This window comes from Phasianus colchicus, chromosome Z, assembly GCF_987193195.1.
Source record: "Phasianus colchicus chromosome Z, bPhaCol1.hap1.1, whole genome shotgun sequence".
NCBI lineage: Eukaryota > Metazoa > Chordata > Aves > Galliformes > Phasianidae > Phasianus > Phasianus colchicus.
Genome location: NC_143476.1, coordinates 13,907,768 through 13,929,359, shown reverse-complemented (window position 1 = coordinate 13,929,359; position 21,592 = coordinate 13,907,768). Strand labels below are relative to the sequence as shown.

At 48.5% G+C, this 21,592-nt stretch overlaps 1 protein-coding gene across 1 annotated transcript; it reads left to right on the top strand.

Moving 5' to 3' along the window:
* Window positions 1-20,048: 20,048 nt before the first annotated feature.
* On the top strand, window positions 20,049-21,259 carry LOC149912613 (rho GTPase-activating protein 32-like). Its single transcript, XM_090130623.1, has 3 exons — window positions 20,049-20,127; window positions 20,399-20,480; window positions 20,960-21,259. Exons 1-3 carry the CDS (start codon window positions 20,077-20,079, stop codon window positions 21,220-21,222), a joined length of 396 nt encoding a protein of 131 aa, XP_089986749.1. The 5' UTR covers window positions 20,049-20,076; the 3' UTR covers window positions 21,223-21,259.
* Window positions 21,260-21,592: the final 333 nt, after the last annotated feature.

Below are 21,592 nucleotides of genomic sequence, written 5' to 3'. Positions count from 1 at the left end.
ATGCTCATGGCAGCAGCAATGCAGATGCCAGCAGCTGATGCCCACAAGGACAGCCAGCCTGGACTTATTTTCATTACATATCCTTGTCCTGATGTCCTTCTACAAGCTGTAACATTTCTCCATCTCAGCAGAAGAGGGCAGGAGGGGTCCAAGGTGAGGGCACACTCTGCTCTTTATCTGGCACTCAAAGAGAAACAGAAAATGAAAACCAGATGTGTTTCCCTCCCCATGGCAAACACCAGACATTCCATCTTTACAGTCCTTCCTGACATCAGCACTAATTGAAACAACATCCCACTCACCTTTGCCATGTCTGGCAGAGGTTGCAGCTCTTTCTATTGCATCCCTCTAGCTTTCAAGTCAAGAGCTCCTGTGTCACACAAGGAAAAGCAATCTTTTACCTGCTGTGCCATGCTCATGGCAGCAGCAATGCAGATGCCCTCAGATGATGCCCACAAGGACAGCCAGCCGTGACTTATTTTCATTACATATCCTTGTCCTGATGACCTTCTAGAAGCTGGGACATTTTTCCATCTCAGCAGAAGAGGGCAGGATGGGTCCAAGTTGAGGGCACACTCTGCTCTTTTTCTGGCACACAAAGAGAAAATGAAAACCAGATGTGTTTCCCTCCCCATGGCAAACACCAGCCTTTCCATCCTTAAAGTCCTTCCTGACATCAACACTAATTGAAACAACATCCCACTCACCTTTGCCATGTCTGGCAGAGGTTGCAGCTCTTTCTATTGCATCCCTCTAGCTGTCAAGTCAAGAGCTCCTGTGTCACACAAGGAAAAGCAATCTTTTACCTGCTGTGCCATGCTCATGGCAGCAGCAATGCAGATGCCAGCAGCTGATGCCCACAAGGACAGCCAGCCTGGACTTATTTTCATTACATATCTTTGTCCTGATGTCCTTCTAGAAGCTGGGACATTTCTCACTCTGAGCAGCAGAGGGCAGGAGAGTTAGAAGTTGCAGGCACACTCTGCTCTTTTTCTGCCACACAAAGAGAAAATGAAAACCAGATGTGTTTCCCTGCCCATTTGAAACACCAGACGTTGCATCCTTACAGTCCTCCTGACATCAGCAGCAACTGAAACAACATCCCACTCACCTTTGCCATGTCTGGCAGAGGTTGCAGCTCTTTCTATTGCATCCCTCTAGCTTTCAAGTCAAGAGCTCCTGTGTCACACAAGGAAAAGCAATCTTTTACCTGCTGTGCCATGCTCATGGCAGCAGCAATGCAGATGCCAGCAGCTGATGCCCACAAGGACAGCCAGCCTGGACTTATTTTCATTAAATATCCTTGTCCTGATGTCCTTCTACAAGCTGGAACATATCTCCCTCTGAGCAGCAGAGGGCAGGATGGGTCCAAGGTGAGGGCACACTCTGCTCTTTATTTGGCACTCAAAGAGAAAGAGAAAATGAAAACCAGATGTGTTTCCCTGCCCATGGCAAACACCAGACTTTCCATCCTTCCAGTCCTTCCTGCAATCATCAGCAATGGAAACAACATCCCACTCACCTTTGCCATGTCTGGCAGAGGTTGCAGCTCTTTCTATTGCATCCCTCTAGCTGTCAAGTCAAGAGCTCCTGTGTCACACAAGGAAAAGCAATCTTTTACATGCTGTGCCATGCTCATGGCAGCAGCAATGCAGATGCCAGCAGCTGATGCCCACAAGGACAGCCAGCCTGGACTTATTTTCATTACATATCTTTGTCCTGATGTCCTTCTAGAAGCTGGAACATTTTTCCATCTCAGCAGAAGAGGGCAGGAGGGGTCCAAGGTGAGGGCACACTCTGCTCTTTTTCTGGCACACAAAGAGAAAATAAAAACAAGATGTGTTTCCCAGCCCATGGCAAACACCAGCCTTTCCATCCTTAAAGTCCTTCCTGACATCAACACTAATTGAAACAACATCCCACTCACCTTTGCCATGTCTGGCAGAGGTTGCAGCTCTTTCTATTGCATCCCTCTAGCTTTCAAGTCAAGAGCTCCTGTGTCACACAAGGAAACGCAATCTTTTACCTGCTTTGCCATGCTCATGGCAGCAGAAGTCCAGATGCCAGCAGCGGATGCCCACAAGGACAGCCAGCCGTGACTTATTTTCATTACATATCTTTGTCCTGATGTCCTTCTAGAAGATGGAACATTTTTCCATCTCAGCAGAAGAGGGCAGGAGGGGTCCAAGTTGAGGGCACACTCTGCTCTTTATCCGGCACTCAAAGAGAAAGAGAAAATGAAAACCAGATGTGTTTCCCTGCCCATGGCAAACACCAGACTTTCCATCCTTCCAGTCCTTCCTGACATCAGCACTAATTAAAAACATCCCACTCACCTTTGCCATGTCTGGCAGAGGTTGCAGCTCTTTCTATTGCATCCCTCTAGCTGTCAAGTCAAGAGCTCCTGTGTCACACAAGGAAAAGCAATCTTTTACCTGCTGTGCCATGCTCATGGCAGCAGCAATGCAGATGCCAGCAGCGGATGCCCACAAGGACAGCCAGCCTGGACTTATTTTCATTACATATCTTTGTCCTGATGTCCTTCTAGAAGCTGGGACATTTCTCACTCTGAGCAGCAGAGGGCAGGAGAGTTAGAAGTTGCAGGCACACTCTCCTCTTTTTCTGCCACACAAAGAGAAAATGAAAACCAGATGTGTTTCCCTGCCCATTTGAAACACCAGACTTTGCATCCTTACAGTCCTCCTGACATTAGCAGCAACTGAAACAACATCCCACTCACCTTTGCCATGTCTGGCAGAGGTTGCAGCTCTTTCTATTGCATCCCTCTAGCTGTCAAGTCAAGAGCTCCTGTGTCACACAAGGAAAAGCAATCTTTTACCTGCTGTGCCATGCTCATGGCAGCAGCAATGCAGATGCCAGCAGCTGATGCCCACAAGGACAGCCAGGCTGGACTTATTTTCATTACATATCTTTGTCCTGATGTCCTTCTACAAGCTGGAACATTTCTCCATCTCAGTAGAAGAGGGCAGGAGGGATCCAAGGTGAGGGCACACTCTGCTCTTTATCTGGCACTCAAAGAGAAAGAGAAAATGAAATCCAGATGTGTTTCCCAGCCCATGGCAAATACCAGCCTTTCCATCCTTACAATCTTCCTGACATCTGCAATAATTGAAACAACATCCCACTCACCTTTGCCATGTCTGGCAGAGGTTGCAGCTCTTTCTATTGCATCCCTCTAGCTGTCAAGTCAAGAGCTCCTGTGTCACACAAGGAAAAGCAATCTTTTACCTGCTGTGCCATGCTCATGGCAGCAGCAATGCAGATGCCAGCAGCTGATGCCCACAAGGACAGCCAGCCTGGACTTATTTTCATTACATATCCTTGTCCTGATGTCCTTCTACAAGCTGGAACATTTCTCCATCTCAGCAGAAGAGGGCAGAAGGGGTCCAAGGTGAGGGCACACTCTGCTCTTTTTCTGGCACACAAAGGGAAAATGAAAACTAGATGTCTTTCCCTGCCCATGGCAAACACCAGCCTTTCCATCCTTACAGTCCTTCCTGACATCAGCACTAATTGAAACAACATCACACTCACCTTTGCCATGTCTGGCAGAGGTTGCAGCTCTTTCTATTGCATCCCTCTAGCTTTCAAGTCAAGAGCTCCTGTGTCACACAAGGAAAAGCAATCTTTTACCTGCTGTGCCATGCTCATGGCAGCAGCAATGCAGATGCCAGCAGCTGATGCCCACAAGGACAGCCAGCCTGGACTTATTTTCATTACATATCCTTGTCCTGATGACCTTCTACAAGCTGGAACATTTCTCCATCTCAGCAGAAGAGGGCAGGAGAGTTCCAAGGTGAGGGCACACTCTCCTCTTTTTCTGGCACACAAAGACAAAGAGAAGATGAAAACAAGATGTGTTTCCCAGCCCATGGCAAACACCAGACTTTCCATCCTTACAGTCCTTCCTGACATCAGCAGCAACTGAAACAACATCCCACTCACCTTTGCCATGTCTGGCAGAGGTTGCAGCTCTTTCTATTGCATCCCTCTAGCTGTCAAGTCAAGAGCTCCTGTGTCACACAAGGAAACGCAATCTTTTACCTGCTGTGCCATGCTCATGGCAGCAGAAGTCCAGATGCCAGCAGCTGATGCCCACAAGGACAGCCAGCCTGGACTTTTTTTCATTACACATCTTTGTTCTGATGTCCTTCTAGAAGCTGGAACATTTCTCCATCTCAGCAGAAGAGGGCAGGAGGGGTCCAAGGTGAGGACACACTCTGCTCTTTATCTGGCACACAAAGTCAAAGAGAAGATGATAACCAGATGTCTTTCCCAGCCCATGGCAAACACCAGACATTCCATCCTTACAGTCCTTCCTGACATCAGCAGCAACTGAAACAACATCCCACTGACCTTTGCCATGTCTGGCAGAGGTTGCAGCTCTTTCTATTGCATCCCTCTAGCTTTCAAGTCAAGAGCTCCTGTGTCACACAAGGAAAAGCAATCTTTTACCTGCTGTGCCATGCTCATGGCAGCAGCAATGCAGATGCCAGCAGCTGATGCCCACAAGGACAGCCAGCCTGGACTTATTTTCATTACATATCTTTGTCCTGATTTCCTTCTAGAAGCTTGGACATTTCTCCCTCTGAGCAGCAGAGGGCAGGATGGGTCCAAGGTGAGGGCACACTCTGCTCTTTATATGGCCCTCAAAGAGAAAGAGAAAATGAAAACCAGATGTGTTTCCCTGCCCATGGCAAACACCAGACTTTCCATCCTTACAGTCCTTCCTGACATCAGCACTAATTGAAACAACATCCCACTCACCTTTGCCATGTCTGGCAGAGGTTGCAGCTCTTTCTATTGCATCCCTCTAGCTTTCAAGTCAAGAGCTCCTGTGTCACACAAGGAAACGCAATCTTTTACCTGCTTTGCCATGCTCATGGCAGCAGAGGTTCAGATGCCAGCAGCTGATGCCCACAAGGACAGCCAGCCTGGACTTATTTTCATTACATATCTATGTCCTGATGTCCTTCTAGAAGCTTGGACATTTCTCCCTCTGAGCAGCAGAGAGCTGGATGGGTCCAAGGTGAGGGCACACTCTGCTCTTTATCTGGCACACAAAGAGAAAGAGAAGATGATAAACAGATGTCTTTCCCAGCCCATGGCAAACACCAGACTTTCCATCCTTACAGTCTTCCTGACTTCAGGAATAATTGAAACAACATCCCACTCACCTTTGCCATGTCTGGCAGAGGTTGCAGCTCTTTCTACTGCATCCCTCTAGCTTTCAAGACAAGAGCTCCTGTGTCACACAAGGAAAAGCAATCTTTTACCTGCTGTGCCATGCTCATGGCAGCAGCAATGCAGATGCCAGCAGCTGATGCCCACAAGGACAGCCAGCCTGGACTTATTTTCATTACACATCTTTGTTCTCATGTCCTTCTAGAAGCTGGAACATTTCTCCCTCTCAGCAGCAGAGGGAAGGAGAGTTCCAAGGTGAGGGCAAACTATCCCAAGTTTATCTGGCACTCAAAGAGAAAGAGAAAATGAAAACCAGCTGTGTTTCCCTGCCCATGGCAAACACCAGCCTTTCCATCCTTACAGTCCTTCCTGACATCAGCAGCAACTGAAACAACATCCCACTCACCTTTGCCATGTCTGGCAGAGGTTGCAGCTCTTTCTATTGCATCCCTCTAGCTGTCAAGTCAAGAGCTCCTGTGTCACACAAGGAAACGCAATCTTTTACCTGCTGTGCCATGCTCATGGCAGCAGAAGTCCAGATGCCAGCAGCTGATGCCCACAAGGACAGCCAGCCTGGACGTATTTTCATTACACATCTTTGTACTGATGTCCTTCTAGAAGCTGGAACATTTCTCCATCTCAGCAGAAGAGGGCAGGAGGGGTCCAAGGTGAGGGCACACTCTCCTCTTTATCTGGCACTCAAAGAGAAAGAGAAAATGAAATCCAGATGTGTTTCCCAGCCCATGGCAAACACCAGCCTTTCCATCCTTACAGTCCTTCCTGACATCAGCACTAATTGAAACAACATCCCACTCACCTTTGCCATGTCTGGCAGAGGTTGCAGCTCTGTCTATTGCATCCCTCTAGCTTTCAAGTCAAGAGCTCCTGTGTCACACAAGGAAAAGCAATCTTTTACCTGCTTTGCCATGCTCGTGGCTGCAGACGTCCAGATGCCAGCAGCTGATGCCCACATGGACAGCCAGCCTGGACTTTTTTTCATTACACATCTTTGTTCTGATGTCCTTCTAGAAGCTGGAACATTTCTCCATCTCAGCAGAAGAGGGCAGGAGGGGTCCAAGGTGAGGACACACTCTGCTCTTTATCTGGCACACAAAGTCAAAGAGAAGATGATAACCAGATGTCTTTCCCAGCCCATGGCAAACACCAGACATTCCATCCTTACAGTCCTTCCTGACATCAGCAGCAACTGAAACAACATCCCACTGACCTTTGCCATGTCTGGCAGAGGTTGCAGCTCTTTCTATTGCATCCCTCTAGCTTTCAAGTCAAGAGCTCCTGTGTCACACAAGGAAAAGCAATCTTTTACCTGCTGTGCCATGCTCATGGCAGCAGCAATGCAGATGCCAGCAGCTGATGCCCACAAGGACAGCCAGCCTGGACTTATTTTCATTACATATCTTTGTCCTGATTTCCTTCTAGAAGCTTGGACATTTCTCCCTCTGAGCAGCAGAGGGCAGGATGGGTCCAAGGTGAGGGCACACTCTGCTCTTTATATGGCCCTCAAAGAGAAAGAGAAAATGAAAACCAGATGTGTTTCCCTGCCCATGGCAAACACCAGACTTTCCATCCTTACAGTCCTTCCTGACATCAGCACTAATTGAAACAACATCCCACTCACCTTTGCCATGTCTGGCAGAGGTTGCAGCTCTTTCTATTGCATCCCTCTAGCTTTCAAGTCAAGAGCTCCTGTGTCACACAAGGAAACGCAATCTTTTACCTGCTTTGCCATGCTCATGGCAGCAGAGGTTCAGATGCCAGCAGCTGATGCCCACAAGGACAGCCAGCCTGGACTTATTTTCATTACATATCTATGTCCTGATGTCCTTCTAGAAGCTTGGACATTTCTCCCTCTGAGCAGCAGAGAGCTGGATGGGTCCAAGGTGAGGGCACACTCTGCTCTTTATCTGGCACACAAAGAGAAAGAGAAGATGATAAACAGATGTCTTTCCCAGCCCATGGCAAACACCAGACTTTCCATCCTTACAGTCTTCCTGAATTCAGGAATAATTGAAACAACATCCCACTCACCTTTGCCACGTCTGGCAGAGGTTGCAGCTCTTTCTACTGCATCCCTCTAGCTTTCAAGACAAGAGCTCCTGTGTCACACAAGGAAAAGCAATCTTTTACCTGCTGTGCCATGCTCATGGCAGCAGCAATGCAGATGCCAGCAGCTGATGCCCACAAGGACAGCCAGCCTGGACTTATTTTCATTACACATCTTTGTTCTCATGTCCTTCTAGAAGCTGGAACATTTCTCCCTCTCAGCAGCAGAGGGAAGGAGAGTTCCAAGGTGAGGGCAAACTATCCCAAGTTTATCTGGCACTCAAAGAGAAAGAGAAAATGAAAACCAGATGTGTTTCCCAGCCCATGGCAAACACCAGCCTTTCCATCCTTACAGTCCTTCCTGACATCAGCAATAATTGAAACAACATTCCGCTCACCTTTGCCATGTCTGGCAGAGGTTGCAGCTCTTTCTATTGCATCCCTCTAGCTGTCAAGTCAAGAGCTCCTGTGTCACACAAGGAAACGCAATCTTTTACCTGCTGTGCCATGCTCATGGCAGCAGAAGTCCAGATGCCAGCAGCTGATGCCCACAAGGACAGCCAGCCTGGACTTTTTTTCATTACACATCTTTGTTCTGATGTCCTTCTAGAAGCTGGAACATTTCTCCATCTCAGCAGAAGAGGGCAGGAGGGGTCCAAGGTGAGGACACACTCTGCTCTTTATCTGGCACACAAAGTCAAAGAGAAGATGATAACCAGATGTCTTTCCCAGCCCATGGCAAACACCAGACATTCCATCCTTACAGTCCTTCCTGACATCAGCAGCAACTGAAACAACATCCCACTGACCTTTGCCATGTCTGGCAGAGGTTGCAGCTCTTTCTATTGCATCCCTCTAGCTTTCAAGTCAAGAGCTCCTGTGTCACACAAGGAAAAGCAATCTTTTACCTGCTGTGCCATGCTCATGGCAGCAGCAATGCAGATGCCAGCAGCTGATGCCCACAAGGACAGCCAGCCTGGACTTATTTTCATTACATATCTTTGTCCTGATTTCCTTCTAGAAGCTTGGACATTTCTCCCTCTGAGCAGCAGAGGGCAGGATGGGTCCAAGGTGAGGGCACACTCTGCTCTTTATATGGCCCTCAAAGAGAAAGAGAAAATGAAAACCAGATGTGTTTCCCTGCCCATGGCAAACACCAGACTTTCCATCCTTACAGTCCTTCCTGACATCAGCACTAATTGAAACAACATCCCACTCACCTTTGCCATGTCTGGCAGAGGTTGCAGCTCTTTCTATTGCATCCCTCTAGCTTTCAAGTCAAGAGCTCCTGTGTCACACAAGGAAACGCAATCTTTTACCTGCTTTGCCATGCTCATGGCAGCAGAGGTTCAGATGCCAGCAGCTGATGCCCACAAGGACAGCCAGCCTGGACTTATTTTCATTACATATCTATGTCCTGATGTCCTTCTAGAAGCTTGGACATTTCTCCCTCTGAGCAGCAGAGAGCTGGATGGGTCCAAGGTGAGGGCACACTCTGCTCTTTATCTGGCACACAAAGAGAAAGAGAAGATGATAAACAGATGTCTTTCCCAGCCCATGGCAAACACCAGACTTTCCATCCTTACAGTCTTCCTGACTTCAGGAATAATTGAAACAACATCCCACTCACCTTTGCCACGTCTGGCAGAGGTTGCAGCTCTTTCTACTGCATCCCTCTAGCTTTCAAGACAAGAGCTCCTGTGTCACACAAGGAAAAGCAACCTTTTACCTGCTGTGCCATGCTCATGGCAGCAGCAATGCAGATGCCAGCAGCTGATGCCCACAAGGACAGCCAGCCTGGACTTATTTTCATTACACATCTTTGTTCTCATGTCCTTCTAGAAGCTGGAACATTTCTCCCTCTCAGCAGCAGAGGGAAGGAGAGTTCCAAGGTGAGGGCAAACTATCCCAAGTTTATCTGGCACTCAAAGAGAAAGAGAAAATGAAAACCAGATGTGTTTCCCAGCCCATGGCAAACACCAGCCTTTCCATCCTTACAGTCCTTCCTGACATCAGCAATAATTGAAACAACATTCCACTCACCTTTGCCATGTCTGGCAGAGGTTGCAGCTCTTTCTATTGCATCCCTCTAGCTTTCAAGTCAAGAGCTCCTGTGTCACACAAGGAAAAGCAACCTTTTACCTGCTTTGCCATGCTCATGGCAGCAGCAATGCAGATGCCAGCAGCTGATGCCCACAAGGACAGCCAGCCTGGACTTATTTTCATTACATATCTTTGTCCTGATGTCCTTCTAGAAGCTGGAACATTTCTCCATCTCAGCAGAAGAGGGCATGAGGGGTCCAAGGTGAGGGCACACTCTGCTCTTTATCTGGCACTCAAAGAGAAATAGGAAATGAAAACAAGATGTGTTTCCCAGCCCATGACAAACACCAGCCTTTCCATCCTTACAGTCCTTCCTGACACCAGCACTAATTGAAACAACATCCCACTCACCTTTGCCATGTCTGGCAGAGGTTGCAGCTCTTTCTATTGCATCCCTCTAGCTTTCAAGTCAAGAGCTCCTGTGTCACACAAGGAAACGCAATCTTTTACCTGCTGTGCCATGCTCATGGCTGCAGACGTCCAGATGCCAGCAGCTGATGCCCACAAGGACAGCCAGGCTGGACTTATTTTCATTACATATCTTTGTCCTGATGTCCTTCTACAAGCTGGCTCATTTCTCCATCTTAGCAGAAGAGGGCAGGAGGGGTCCAAGGTGAGGGCACACTCTCCCCTGTTTATCTGGCTCTCAAAGAGAAAGAGAAAATGAAAACAAGATGTGTTTCCCTGCCCATGGCAAACACCAGCCTTTCCATCCTTACAGTCTTCCTGACATCAGCACTAATTGAAACAACATCCCACTCACCTTTGCCTAATCTGGAAGGGAGGTGATGCTCTTTCTAATATACCCCTCTGGCTTTGAATTCACCAGTGCTTGTGTCACACAAGGAAATGCAACATTCCAGCTGTTCTGCCATTCCCATAGCAACAACTATGCAGATGCGAGCAGCTGATGCCCACAAGGACAGCCAGCCTGGACTTATTTTCATTACATATCTTTGTCCTGAATTCCTTCTAGAAGGTTGAACACTTCTCCATCTCTGCTGCAATGGTCAAAAAGGGTCCAAGTTTAGGGCACTCTCTCCTCATGGCCTCTTGCACTCAAAGGCAAAGAGAAGTTGAAAACCAGAAGTGTTTCTTTGCCCGTGGCAGACACTAGCCTTTCCATCCTGACAGTCCTTCCTACAATCAGCTGGAATTGAAACATCATCCCCCACATCTCTTTTTTGAACTTGTTCATGCATGAATAATAATAATGACAATTTTTCTGTAAATCTTATTTCTGCATGGAAACGATCAGATAACCGGAGCTTTTTTCTCTAAAACAATCCAGCAAATTTGCATTGCTTATCTATGTGCGCAAAATGTTTTTGCCATTCATCTCAAATATCAATTCATCTGGCAAAATAAGATAGAAAAAGTATTTACAGACATTTTTGGACATTGATTACTTCTGGTCAAGTGGGAAAGAATCCCTAAGCTGCAATCATGAAATTCTTTTATCACTTTCTCTGATTTAGCCAGTGTTACTAAAAGGGAAATAAGACACAGGCTTTTGATAGCAGCTGCCAATTTAAGAATGATAATACGGTTTATTTTTCTTGGCTAAGATCAAAGTCCCGCATTTCAGGATTATATCCAGCTCATCAAGTATAATTAACAGTTTTGGATAGCCACATTATTGTATAGCAATATTGTCTTCCTGCAAGGAATTTCATTGTTTTGACACGTGCCACAGGTTGTAAATAGATTGCCTAATCACCATTTATTTTTTTTATTGGCTTATGATGACCACAGAAAACTATACAGCAGCACCATAAAAACTTTAAATCCTATCCCATGTATCTGCACTCATACGAAAATAATATTGGAAAGCATTGGTGAAACTAAGATTACAAAATAAAGCAGAGGACAATTTCAGTGAAAGCCTGCAGGTTTCACAGCTCTGCCCATTTTAACCCCCTGAAGACATCCACGGGTTTCCTGCTGTGGGACACAGGCACTCACCTGCAGCTCAGCACTGCCTGCTCATGCCTGCGCACACCTTCAGGCTGGAACCAAGGAAATCCTCAGCAAAGACATCAGTACACTTTTGTTATGATGACTTTCATAAAGAAGCATCAAATATTTCTTCACGAGAAATACTGCAAGTCCCTTTGACACTAGCCCTTATTTTAAATGTTTAGATTTGTGCTTCATTCAGGCGTGCTGTCACTCCCAAAAAGATTTTTATTCTTTTGCTTTTCATTCTGAGGAACACAGTGATTTCTGCCTTGTTTACTGACTGTAGGCACAGCAATACTCCTGCACCTTCAGGGAAACAGCAAATCCATCTCTTTCACACCCTACTTCTATCAAGCTCATTCACCTTACAAGGTATTTATTGCAAGCAGCTCTTCCAAAAATGGAGATTAACAGAACCTGCAACCCAGGACACCTCAGTAAGCCAGTACTTTTCATCTCCTGAAGGTGTAGGTAGACACAGAGCTGGAACATCTTTTCCAGAGCTGTGTGATGCTATCTCATCTATGTTCCTTCACTGTTGACTCAGTTTCACTTCTTATCTAACCTGGTTGCATCCCAGGATTTCTGGTGCCAAAAATAAACTGACAGCTTTCATCACTAGTTAAAAGGAAACTGCAATAGGAAAAGCCATTTTTCTGATTTCTCTGTTGATCAGAGATGCTTCATGCAAGCCTGACGCGGTAGAAACAATATCAGCTTTAGAATGACAGTCATGACAGCAGCATTTTGCAGAGTACTTCAGAAAGAACTGAGCACTGCCCCAAGAGCTTCAGAGCGGCAGGCTGTCACAGTGTGCCAACCAGCTCAGCTGTGAGTTGGCACTGAAGCTGCACCACAGGGAGAACAAAGCCCCCTGTGCACCCTTGGAGAGCCAAGGGTTGGAGATTCATGAACCTTGAGCTCCTTTCCAAGCCGGGCCATGCTGTGATTCTGGGATTCTCACCTTTGCCTCATCTGGCAGAGGGAGGCAGCTCTTTCTCTTGTCTCCCTATGGCTGTCAGGTCACCAGGGCCAGTGTCACACAGGGAACTGCAAACACTGTGTGTGCTGTGCCCTGCCCATGGCAGCACAGAGGCAGCTGCCAGCAGCTGATGCCCACAAGGACAGCCAGCCTGGACTTCCTTTGATTCCTTCCCTTTGGATCAGCGTCCTTCAGGAAGGCGGAACATCTCTCCAGCTGAGCAGCAGAGGACAGCAGGGCTTCGTTGTCTGGGCATGTTCTCTTCTGGCCCTCTGGCCCTCACAGACACAGGAGGAGGACACAGAGGCTGCTGTAACACAGCCAGCCCTGCCTCTCAGGTCAGCTCTCAGGCCATCCTCTCTCCCCTCAGCAGCAGCTCACTGTTCTGCACTCCTCTGGCCTGGGCTGGCAGAGGTGTGCAGCAGTTCTGCTGATCTCCCAGTGCTGGCCATGTCTGCAGTGCCTGTGTGAAAGACACAGGAAGCTGCCAGCATTGCACTGCTCTGCTGTGCCCCTGCCATCACCGAGTTTGCTGTCAGCAGCTGCTGCTACACGTCCATTCAGGCACAGGCCTTTCCTTCCTGGCCCTCTTTCCCCCCCTCTCTCCTCTGCTCTCTCTCGTGCTCCCCTTTGGCCTGGGCTGGCTGAGCAGTGCAGGCCTTGTTGTTGCTCCCTGGGCCAACTACGTCACGGTTCCCCGTGACTCTGCCAGCTGCTCTGACACAGCGACTGCGTCCTCAGTGTGGATTCCAGAATGCGACAGACGTCCAGAGAAGACTTCCAGGGCTGATTGGAACATGCTGCCATCAAGAACTGCCATGGCTCAGGCCCCCTGGGAATCTGCTCACAGCGAAAGCTGCTGTCACTCTGTGTGGGCACAGCCTTGTCTGTGTAGGCCTGCTCACACTGCAGCCCCTGTCTGCACCAGAACCGTGCCGATCCACCTTCTCTTGGCCTCCTTGCCTGCATGGAAAAGGGCAGCTTGGGCTGAAGTCCCTCAACTTGCAGATGGCCGAGTGAAGTCTCTGAGCCCTGGTGACCCACGCAGCTCTTCAGCCTGCTGACCTGCTCTGCTGGGGCTGTCTTAAAAGGCAGAGGGCACGTGATCCTAATGTCCCCACATCCATCCCTCTTAGCATACTGTAGGCCAGTTCCTAAAAGGACACCTGCACAATCTCTCTGAATGTTAATCAACACGTAGTTGGTCTGTGCACTGCAGAAATTGCACCTAGGTTTTCAGTGGTGATTAGCTATGTGTTTAGTCAGAGGTGCAATGGTTCTAATGGTGAGAGAAAGACATTCCCAGTTGTCACCTGGGGGAACACACTTCAGACTGCAATCCTCAAGCAGACTGCAGTCAAGCTTTCTTAATTACTCGTTGTTGTTATCAATTCAGACGCATCTCTGAATTCCTGCCTGAATGAACATTCTGTAATAATCTGCTGAGACAGCGCAAGGCTTGACAATGAGACTATAGTTTATGAAAGCAGCACTTTTTACTTCCTTTACAAGTTCTTATCTGAATGCTAAATACAACATCAATTCACTTCTCCCTGGCTTGAACGTTTTAAATATTTGGTAAATATGAGGTTCTAATTCTGACATTTAATATGAAAATATTAAAATTCCTTGTAAGTACTTTTTTGTTAGAATGCCAGATGCTAAAGGGATGAAGTGGCACAAGAAAGCACAATGTCTCCGCTGATGGCAGGAAGGACTGTAAGGATGGAAAGGCTGGTGTTTGCCATGGGCAGGGAAACACATCTGGTTTTCTTGTTCCCTTTGTCTTTGAGTGCCAGAAAAACAGAGGAGAGCGTGCCCTCACCTTGGACCCCTCCTGCCCTCTGCTGCTGAGTTGGAGAAATGTCCCACCTCCTACAAGGACATCAGGACAAAGGTAAGTATTGGAAATAAGTCCAGGCTGGCTGTACTTGTGGGCATCTGTTGCTGGAAAATTTAATGTCAGTAAACTGCCTAGATAATGACAGAATGAGGGTGACAATAGAATGGTACATAATCACAGTGCAATGAAAAAAGTATGCAGGGTGCAGGAAGGGAGGTGTGGACATTCTGAGTTGCAACTCTTTATTTGCTCCAGAAAGCTCTATCAGAATGGAAGACTGAAGGAAATACTTTGAGTGTTTTTTTAATGTGACTGGATGAAAGATCCATGTGGCAAATTGAATAACTGAGTGGTAAAGGGACATAGATACCTCACTGTTTCATGGAACCTTTCGATTAAGCATCTGAGCACTGCGTACAGGACTTGGGAATATAAGTATCAGAGGATGATGGAATATCTGTATTTGGAAGGGACCTCGAGGATCATGTATTCCACCTCCTGGTTCCACACCGGACCTCCTATGGGTCAAGCCCTGTGTCTGAGAGCATTGTGCAAATGCTCTTTGGCCTTTGTCAGCTCAGTGCCAAACCACTGCCCTGGGGAGCCAGTGCCAAATTCCATGTATCTAGTTCATCCTACAGAATGATGCCAAGAACAGTTATAGAGATCGACTTACAAACAAAATTCTTGTCTTGAATTAATGGTACACTCACCATTTAAAAAAAAAAAAGAAAAAAAAAAATCAAAGCCACATTCTTACGCTGGCATGTTACAGTATTGTCAGATTTTTGTAATTCTGTTTTGTCATATAAGATTCTCTCATCATGAAATAATGACCAAATTCTCTTTTCAGATCTAAACATACAAATGCTAAAGGCAGCAGTGCTGTTCAAGAGTACATTACCAGCTCAAACACTGCTTTGGCTATAAAACTGAAGGTAGTAAGGAATTTTATCAAGGAGTTAGAAGAAAACATGTAAGTGTAGATTTAAAAGCAACCTGTATTGTTACTTAGAGTTTGATATAGTGTAATCCAATGCACAGTACTTGTAACGTGTGTTTTACAAAATGCTGTGCAATGTAGGCATCTATTAAGATAAATGCTGCAAGTTCTAATATGTCCATGACCTTTTCAAACTGTTCCTTACTCCTACACATCACTACGAGTAGTTCTTCTGTCAGGAAGGATCACCTGAGTAATTAACCTGTGACCTTAAGTTTGGAATTAAATGCATACAGTGGAAGTAAGAGCTGTGGGTTATTTTGCTCTTTCAGTGTTGAACAGCCGAGGTGTTTTGTTTTGGAGGGTGGATAGTGATGGGACAAGTGGGGAATGGCTTTAAACTGAGACGGGGGGTGTTGAGGTTTAGGTTGGATGTGAGGAGGAAGTTTTTCAGCCAGAGGGTGGTGAGGCACTGGAACAGGTTGCCCAAGGAGGCTGTGGATGCCCCATCCCTGCAGGCATCCAAGGCCAGGCTGGATGTGGCTCTGGGCAGCCTGGGCTGCTGGTGGGCAGCTTAGAAAGCCCACAGGACTTTATTGCAGCCCTGGGTGCAGGGGGATCACTGCTCCTCGCATGCACACAGAAGAGCTGGAGCACACAGGTGATGTACATTCCACTTGTGAACATTCCTGCAATTGCAGAGAGCGTGCGCCTGTTCCAATCACTGCTGCACAGATTAAAAACTGATTGCAGATGAGCTGTTTTGGTATGGGGTTCTTGCCAACGGTCTGCAGTGGCTGTGTGATTCCTTGGGGAGTTGCTCTCCAGCCCAAAGGTCATGTCCTAAGTCGACCAGATCCCGTTTGTGTCCAGAAATGGCTGACAACAGATCAGCTGCTGGTCAAGTTTCTAACATCACACTGGCCTTGCTCCAGTGTCTGTGTCATCAGCCCCAGCACATACGGTGCACCTCTTCAAGGCTTTGGAACACTGAGACTCTGCACTTGGGCTCCAGACATCCTGCTGCACCAAGAGGTTATTCTAGCTTTGGTATCTTGCAACTTTGTATATAACTACATCACTGTAATCATAAATGTCTAGGAGAATGGAGATGGAGAAATTAATCTCCCTGTAATTCTCTGTACTGCAGCCCCGTGGTTGTCAACACCTAATGCAATATTGAAATTTCAGTTGAGAAATTGAAAGCTGCCCTTAACAAAAAAGCATCTGGATTTGTTACTGAAATCACACTGAGGATCAATAAATCCAAATGCTTCTAGCATAACCACGATTATAGGCAGTGTTTAGACAAGCTCTTACAGGAAAACCATGAACACAAGGCTAAAGAGAGACTAAGTGATGCACTCTGCAGGAATACTCATGGAAGTCTTCACAGTGCAGGAGTCTGATCTGATTACAGATGCTGTGCTTTAAGTACCCCTTATCATATCTTTTTTTTCACTGTTGTGCAGGGGTTGGACTCAGTGATCTCTGGAGGCTGGAGATGCTGTTTGCTATTGGCAGATGGAGAGAGGAAAAGCAAGTGAAAGGCATGCTGTGCATAGCCACCACATGGCATCTGCACCATTTCCCCCTGCACCAAGGAGGAGCAGCTCACAAGCTTGGCCTGGGCCAGGGAAGGGAGCAGACAAACATCTGGACCGACCCCAAACGAGCTGGTTCTGCAGGTTGGGTGTCTTCTGCTGCTTGTCTCACATCCTGCTGCTCAGCGGTAGATTTGTTCCTGCTCAGTGCTAACAGGAAACTCACACAGCATTTCTGTTTCAGCTGTGCCAACGCTTTGATCCCTTGCTGCTTGGATGGGGCGTTTGAAGAATGATGCCTGTGCTGATGTCCAGCCAGGCTTTGGGGATGAGTCTCCACACCAGGGTCCGTCTGACAGGACTGAGGGTTGGGGATCCAGCCAGGTCGAGTCCAGCGTGCTTTGCTCTTGTTCTTAGTGCTTGTTTTTGCTCAGGAGGGCAGGAGGTGAACCTCGTGAACCAATGCCTGCAGACGGGGTTTGCAGAGAAAGAGGTCCTGCAGGCCTTGTGTGACAGCCACGGAGCTGCAGCGAGGCTGCATCCGTGTAAAACACCAGAGATCCACGGAGGTGTGAAGGGGAGCTGTGGGCTGCAGTCACGCAGGAAGGGATGTGCATGCTCGGGGTTTGGTTGTTGTGTGTGTGTTAAGTGACTGTGATACCACTGCTGGGTCAGTGTGAGTGTACGGAACAAGTGTGACAGCCTTTTTGATGGAGCCCTGTGAAAGGAGTCCTATGGACTTGAGATCCAACTATCAGCCCGTGGGCATCATCCAGGAGTTGGGGTAGGGGATGAGGCAAGGGAAGTTGGGCTGAGAAAGGGATAAAGCAGTCTGGCAGTAGTTCTGTGTTTCTCCCATCTCCTGCTTTATTTCCTTCCAGGTGAAATAGATGGGTGCTGCAACATGCCCTTGAATGTAACAAAACCCACTCTAGTGTGGATTTGACATGGGCCCAGCACTGCAAGGTACGCTGCTGGGAGGAAGCGTCCATCTGGCTGAGGGCAGGAAGGCCCTCCAGAGGGATGCACTGAGGCCAGTTGTGCGAGGCTCAACAAGAGCAAGCGCCAGGTCCTGCGCTTTGGTCATGACGACCCCGTGCCAGCTTCTCCAGGATTTGGCTGGGGTAGAATTCCAAGCAGCCCCTGATTCCAGAACGTTGGGCTGGGCTGTTGGAATCTTCTGCCCTTGTGACTGGTCTTGCCTCCCCACCCTGTCCGTCGTGGTGGAGCAGCCTGGTGGCCCTCAGTGATGTCATAAGGGCTAGAATGAGGGGAGGAGCAGTGCGTGCTGCGTCCCTTCATTGGAGCGCTGGAGCTCTGACTGAGCAGCTCGCTTGTTGCACTTGTGCACCGACTGCGTCCCTTTGTCTTCACACCGTCCTGTGCAGCACCTTATAGGTAAGCTGAGACAGTGTGGGAGAGACGGGGGGACAGTGAGTGCTGAGAACTGCTGGCTGGCGGAGCTCATAGGATCACATTATCTCCATCAGCAGAGGGGTGGCCATGAGGGACAGGGAGGTGATCGTCCCCCCCTGCTCTGCTCTTGTGAGGCCCCAGCTGCAGTACAGTGTCCAGAAAGACAGGGAGCTGTTGGAGAGGGTCCAGAGGCGAGCCACAGAGATGATCAGGGGACAGGAGCACCTCCCCTGCAAAGACAGGCTGAGGGAGCTGGGCTTGTTCAGCCTGGAGAAATGAAGGCTGTGGGGTGACCTCATGGCAGCCTTCAGTACCTAAAGGGAGCCTAAAAAGAGGAGGGGAATCAACTCTTTGAAAGGGTAGATAACTGCAGGACAAAGGGAAATGGTTTTAAGTTGAAAACTTAAGTTTTTAAGTTGAGGGAGGGCAGATTTTGGTTTTTCCCTCGTAGTCTTTGCTAAACCGTGGAAGCAAACTGACCTGCTCTTTCTCTCTCCTCTCTCCACCCTCTGCCTGCTTCCCTGGTGCAGCTTTTGCTCGTGGAAGATCAGAGCAAAGTGACAAGGAACGGCTGCGGATTCGAGAGATTTCTCTCCCTCGTTCTGATCTCTTGCCAGGTACCTGCCATGGTTTGTCCCCCCACATGCTTTAGCAGCCCGTGACGCCCCGTGTTTAGTAACACAGCCTCATCCAGCTTTGATGGGACGCTGGTCACGTGTGGGTTTTCTCCACGTGCTCTGCAGCTCAGCCCTCAAAAGGATGCTGTCTGTGGTGCTGTGACCAGCTGGTCTACAGGAAACCAATCCCTTAGGCAAAGAGTCCCAGCCCCAGCTTGTGCAGAGCTGCACAGCATCACCAGGGACACCAGCAGGCGTGCTTGGGCTGCGTGAGTGTGCCCGACAGCTGTAGGGAGCACAGCAGAGGTGTGAACAGAGAAAATAAAAGTGTGTTTCTTTTCAGTTCCAGCTTGTCACACCTACGCTGATGGCTGTGGCGTGCAGCGAGATCAGCTGTGGGCCTGACCTGGCATGGACAGAGGTAGAGTATGAAGCTCTGATTGGTCTTTGTTCCCTGACTGCAGCCAGCAGAGTGAGCCGCAGATGTGCTCTCCTGCTTTCCAAGAGAGCTCCTCTGTGGCAAGACAGCAGTGCAAGTGTGGCAAGTTTATAAAACTACCAGAGCCATCTCGGCTGTTGTGTTTGTCCTCTACTGACTTTTCCCTTGAAATGGCTGCAGAAACAACAATCATTCTCTGCTCTGTTTGGCCTCGCTGTTGGTTGGACTGCTCAAGAGAGCTGCTTGGTGCTTGCAATGGCACTGTTTGCACCTTGTAACTGCAGCCGTAGCTTTGGTTTCCCTCTTCACGGTCTCCTAGCATCTGAAACAGTCAGCCTTCCTGCACAAAGAGCGCAGGAAAGGATGGGGCAAAATGGACAAGGCCACCTGTCTGCGTCAGTGCCATTGCTGATTAGCCTGGGTGGGGAGAGTTGCATCTTTGCTGGCGTGTGCCTGCTGCACACCAGGGAGAGAAACAGCCATTATTAGACTTGCAGTTCCTTCTGAAGTGCCCATGATAAGGACCGAGTGCATTTCCTGCAGCTTTCTCTGCAGATGTGCTCCTCACCTTGAAATCCTCCTTGTTGGTTCCCAGCTCCTCACCGTGGCCTGTGCTCTCTGTTTCAGGCTGAGAACAAGGGGAAGCCCCTGCTGGACCATGAGGTGGCACCTGTGAATGTTCCAGCTATTGCTGCTGCCCATGTCGTTAAGAGACACGTTGCCCAGGCAGCGGATGAACTCTCCTTTGAGGTAAGCAGTTCAAGGCGTTCCTTGTTGCTCAATTTTACAATGGCAAATGCCTTCAGAGCTGCACTGGTGCAAGTGCTTTAATGCTCGGCGATGTTTGGCAGTGCAGAAGAATGCAGACATTTGAGCTGTGCTTTCCTCCCAGCTGTGCTGAAGCTGGGATTGATGTTGCAATCTCTTGCAGGTGGGAGACATCGTGTGTGTCATCGACATGCCACCAAAGGAGCTGACCCCCTGGTGGAGAGGCAAGCTCGGCTTCCAGGTAGGCACAAGCTTCAGATTGGAGAGTGCAACTTCAGTAGAGGCAGGAATCTCAGCTTAGAGCTGCTCTGCCTGCACAGGATGCCTAAAGGACATAAACAATTTCCCTGTGTCGGTGTCAGAGGACCTTGCCTTTGGCTGCAAATGTGAAAAATTATTACCTTTATGCTGTGAACTATGGCCAGGGAAATGTTATATGGCTTTTGGTTTAACAGTTCAGATCTGAGAAGTGCTGTATGCAATAGTTGGCCTCTCTTTTCTTCTTGTTACAGGTTGGTTTTTTCCCAGGGGAGTGTGTGGAACTCATTAATAAGAACATTCCTGAGGCACTCATCAATTCTGTGCCAAAGCCAGGTACGGATGTTACAGTTGATGGTGTGGGGAAGCAAAATGAAGTCTTTTTGGGGGTGTGTTCCATGTTTAGTACCTCCTTTATCCATGCCACATTGTCCTCTGGGTTGATGATTCTCCATGCATACCATGGGGCAGAGATTTGGCCCAATCCTCCTGTGTTTATGACTGGACTTGAGGAAACTATAGAATCTTCATAGAATGGCTTGGGATGCAAGGGTCCTTAAGGATCCTCAAGCTTCCACTTCCTTGCATCAGGCTGTGCTGCCAGCCCCCACATTTAATGTCAGATTAGACCAGGCTGCCCAGGGCCCCATCCAACCTGGCCTTGGGCTCCTCCAGAGATGGGGAAAATCCCTTTTTGTATGTACTGGTTGGTAATGTTCTTCCCGTTCTGACGTGCTCTGTAGAATGTGCTGTGCTCGGCCTCGTCCAACGGAGCCAGACCTGAAATGACCTGGTTTCTTCCTTTTGTTGTGCAGTGCCCAAGAAACGCAGCAAGATCCTCACCTTCCTTCGTTCCTTGGTGAAGGCCCGCCCAAAGAAACCGACCGAGCGGGAGGTGGAGAAGGAAAGGGTGTTTGGCGGTGACCTGGGAGAGCATCTTCTCCACTCCGGTCGTGATGGTAAGGAGCTGCCCATTCCTGAGATCTTCCTCTGCTGGGCATCTAAAGAAGATGAAAGGGAGCTCATATCTAGCAGGGGGCAGGCTGATAGCCGTGGAGACACGTGTAATGGGAGTTGATGGCTGAAGGATAAAGTGAGGCGGATGCTCCTAAGAGACAAGCACATCTGTATTTGCTTCAGCCAAGCCTGGCTGGGCTTAGTGGATGGGATGTGACTCCCGGGAGCACAGCCTGCAGCACGATTGAATCAGGAGCTCCACTGACGGCTGGCACGTGTTCTTCAGTCCCCCAGGTCCTCCAGAGCTGCGCTGAGTTCATTGAGCAGCACGGCGTGGTGCAGGGGATATACCGCCTGTCCGGCGTCGCGTCCAACATCCAGAGACTGCGGTAAGAGTGCTGCGACTGACACAGCCTGAGTGCATCTGGTGTGGCTTTGGGCTTGCCTTCCTCTCGCTCAACCGGGTTTGCGTCCCTCTCTCCAGGCAGGAA

What these genes read in the sequence shown, in the direction of transcription:
- LOC149912613 (XM_090130623.1), top strand. Translation starts at nt 20,077, where the DNA reads ATGCCACCAAAGGAGCTGACCCCCTGGTGGAGAGGCAAGCTCGGCTTC. An exon ending in GAGGCAAGCTCGGCTTCCAG is followed by an intron (nt 20,128 to 20,398) that starts GTAGGCACAAGC and finishes TTCTTGTTACAG; the next exon opens with GTTGGTTTTTTCCCAGGGGA. An exon ending in CAATTCTGTGCCAAAGCCAG is followed by an intron (nt 20,481 to 20,959) that starts GTACGGATGTTA and finishes TTTGTTGTGCAG; the next exon opens with TGCCCAAGAAACGCAGCAAG.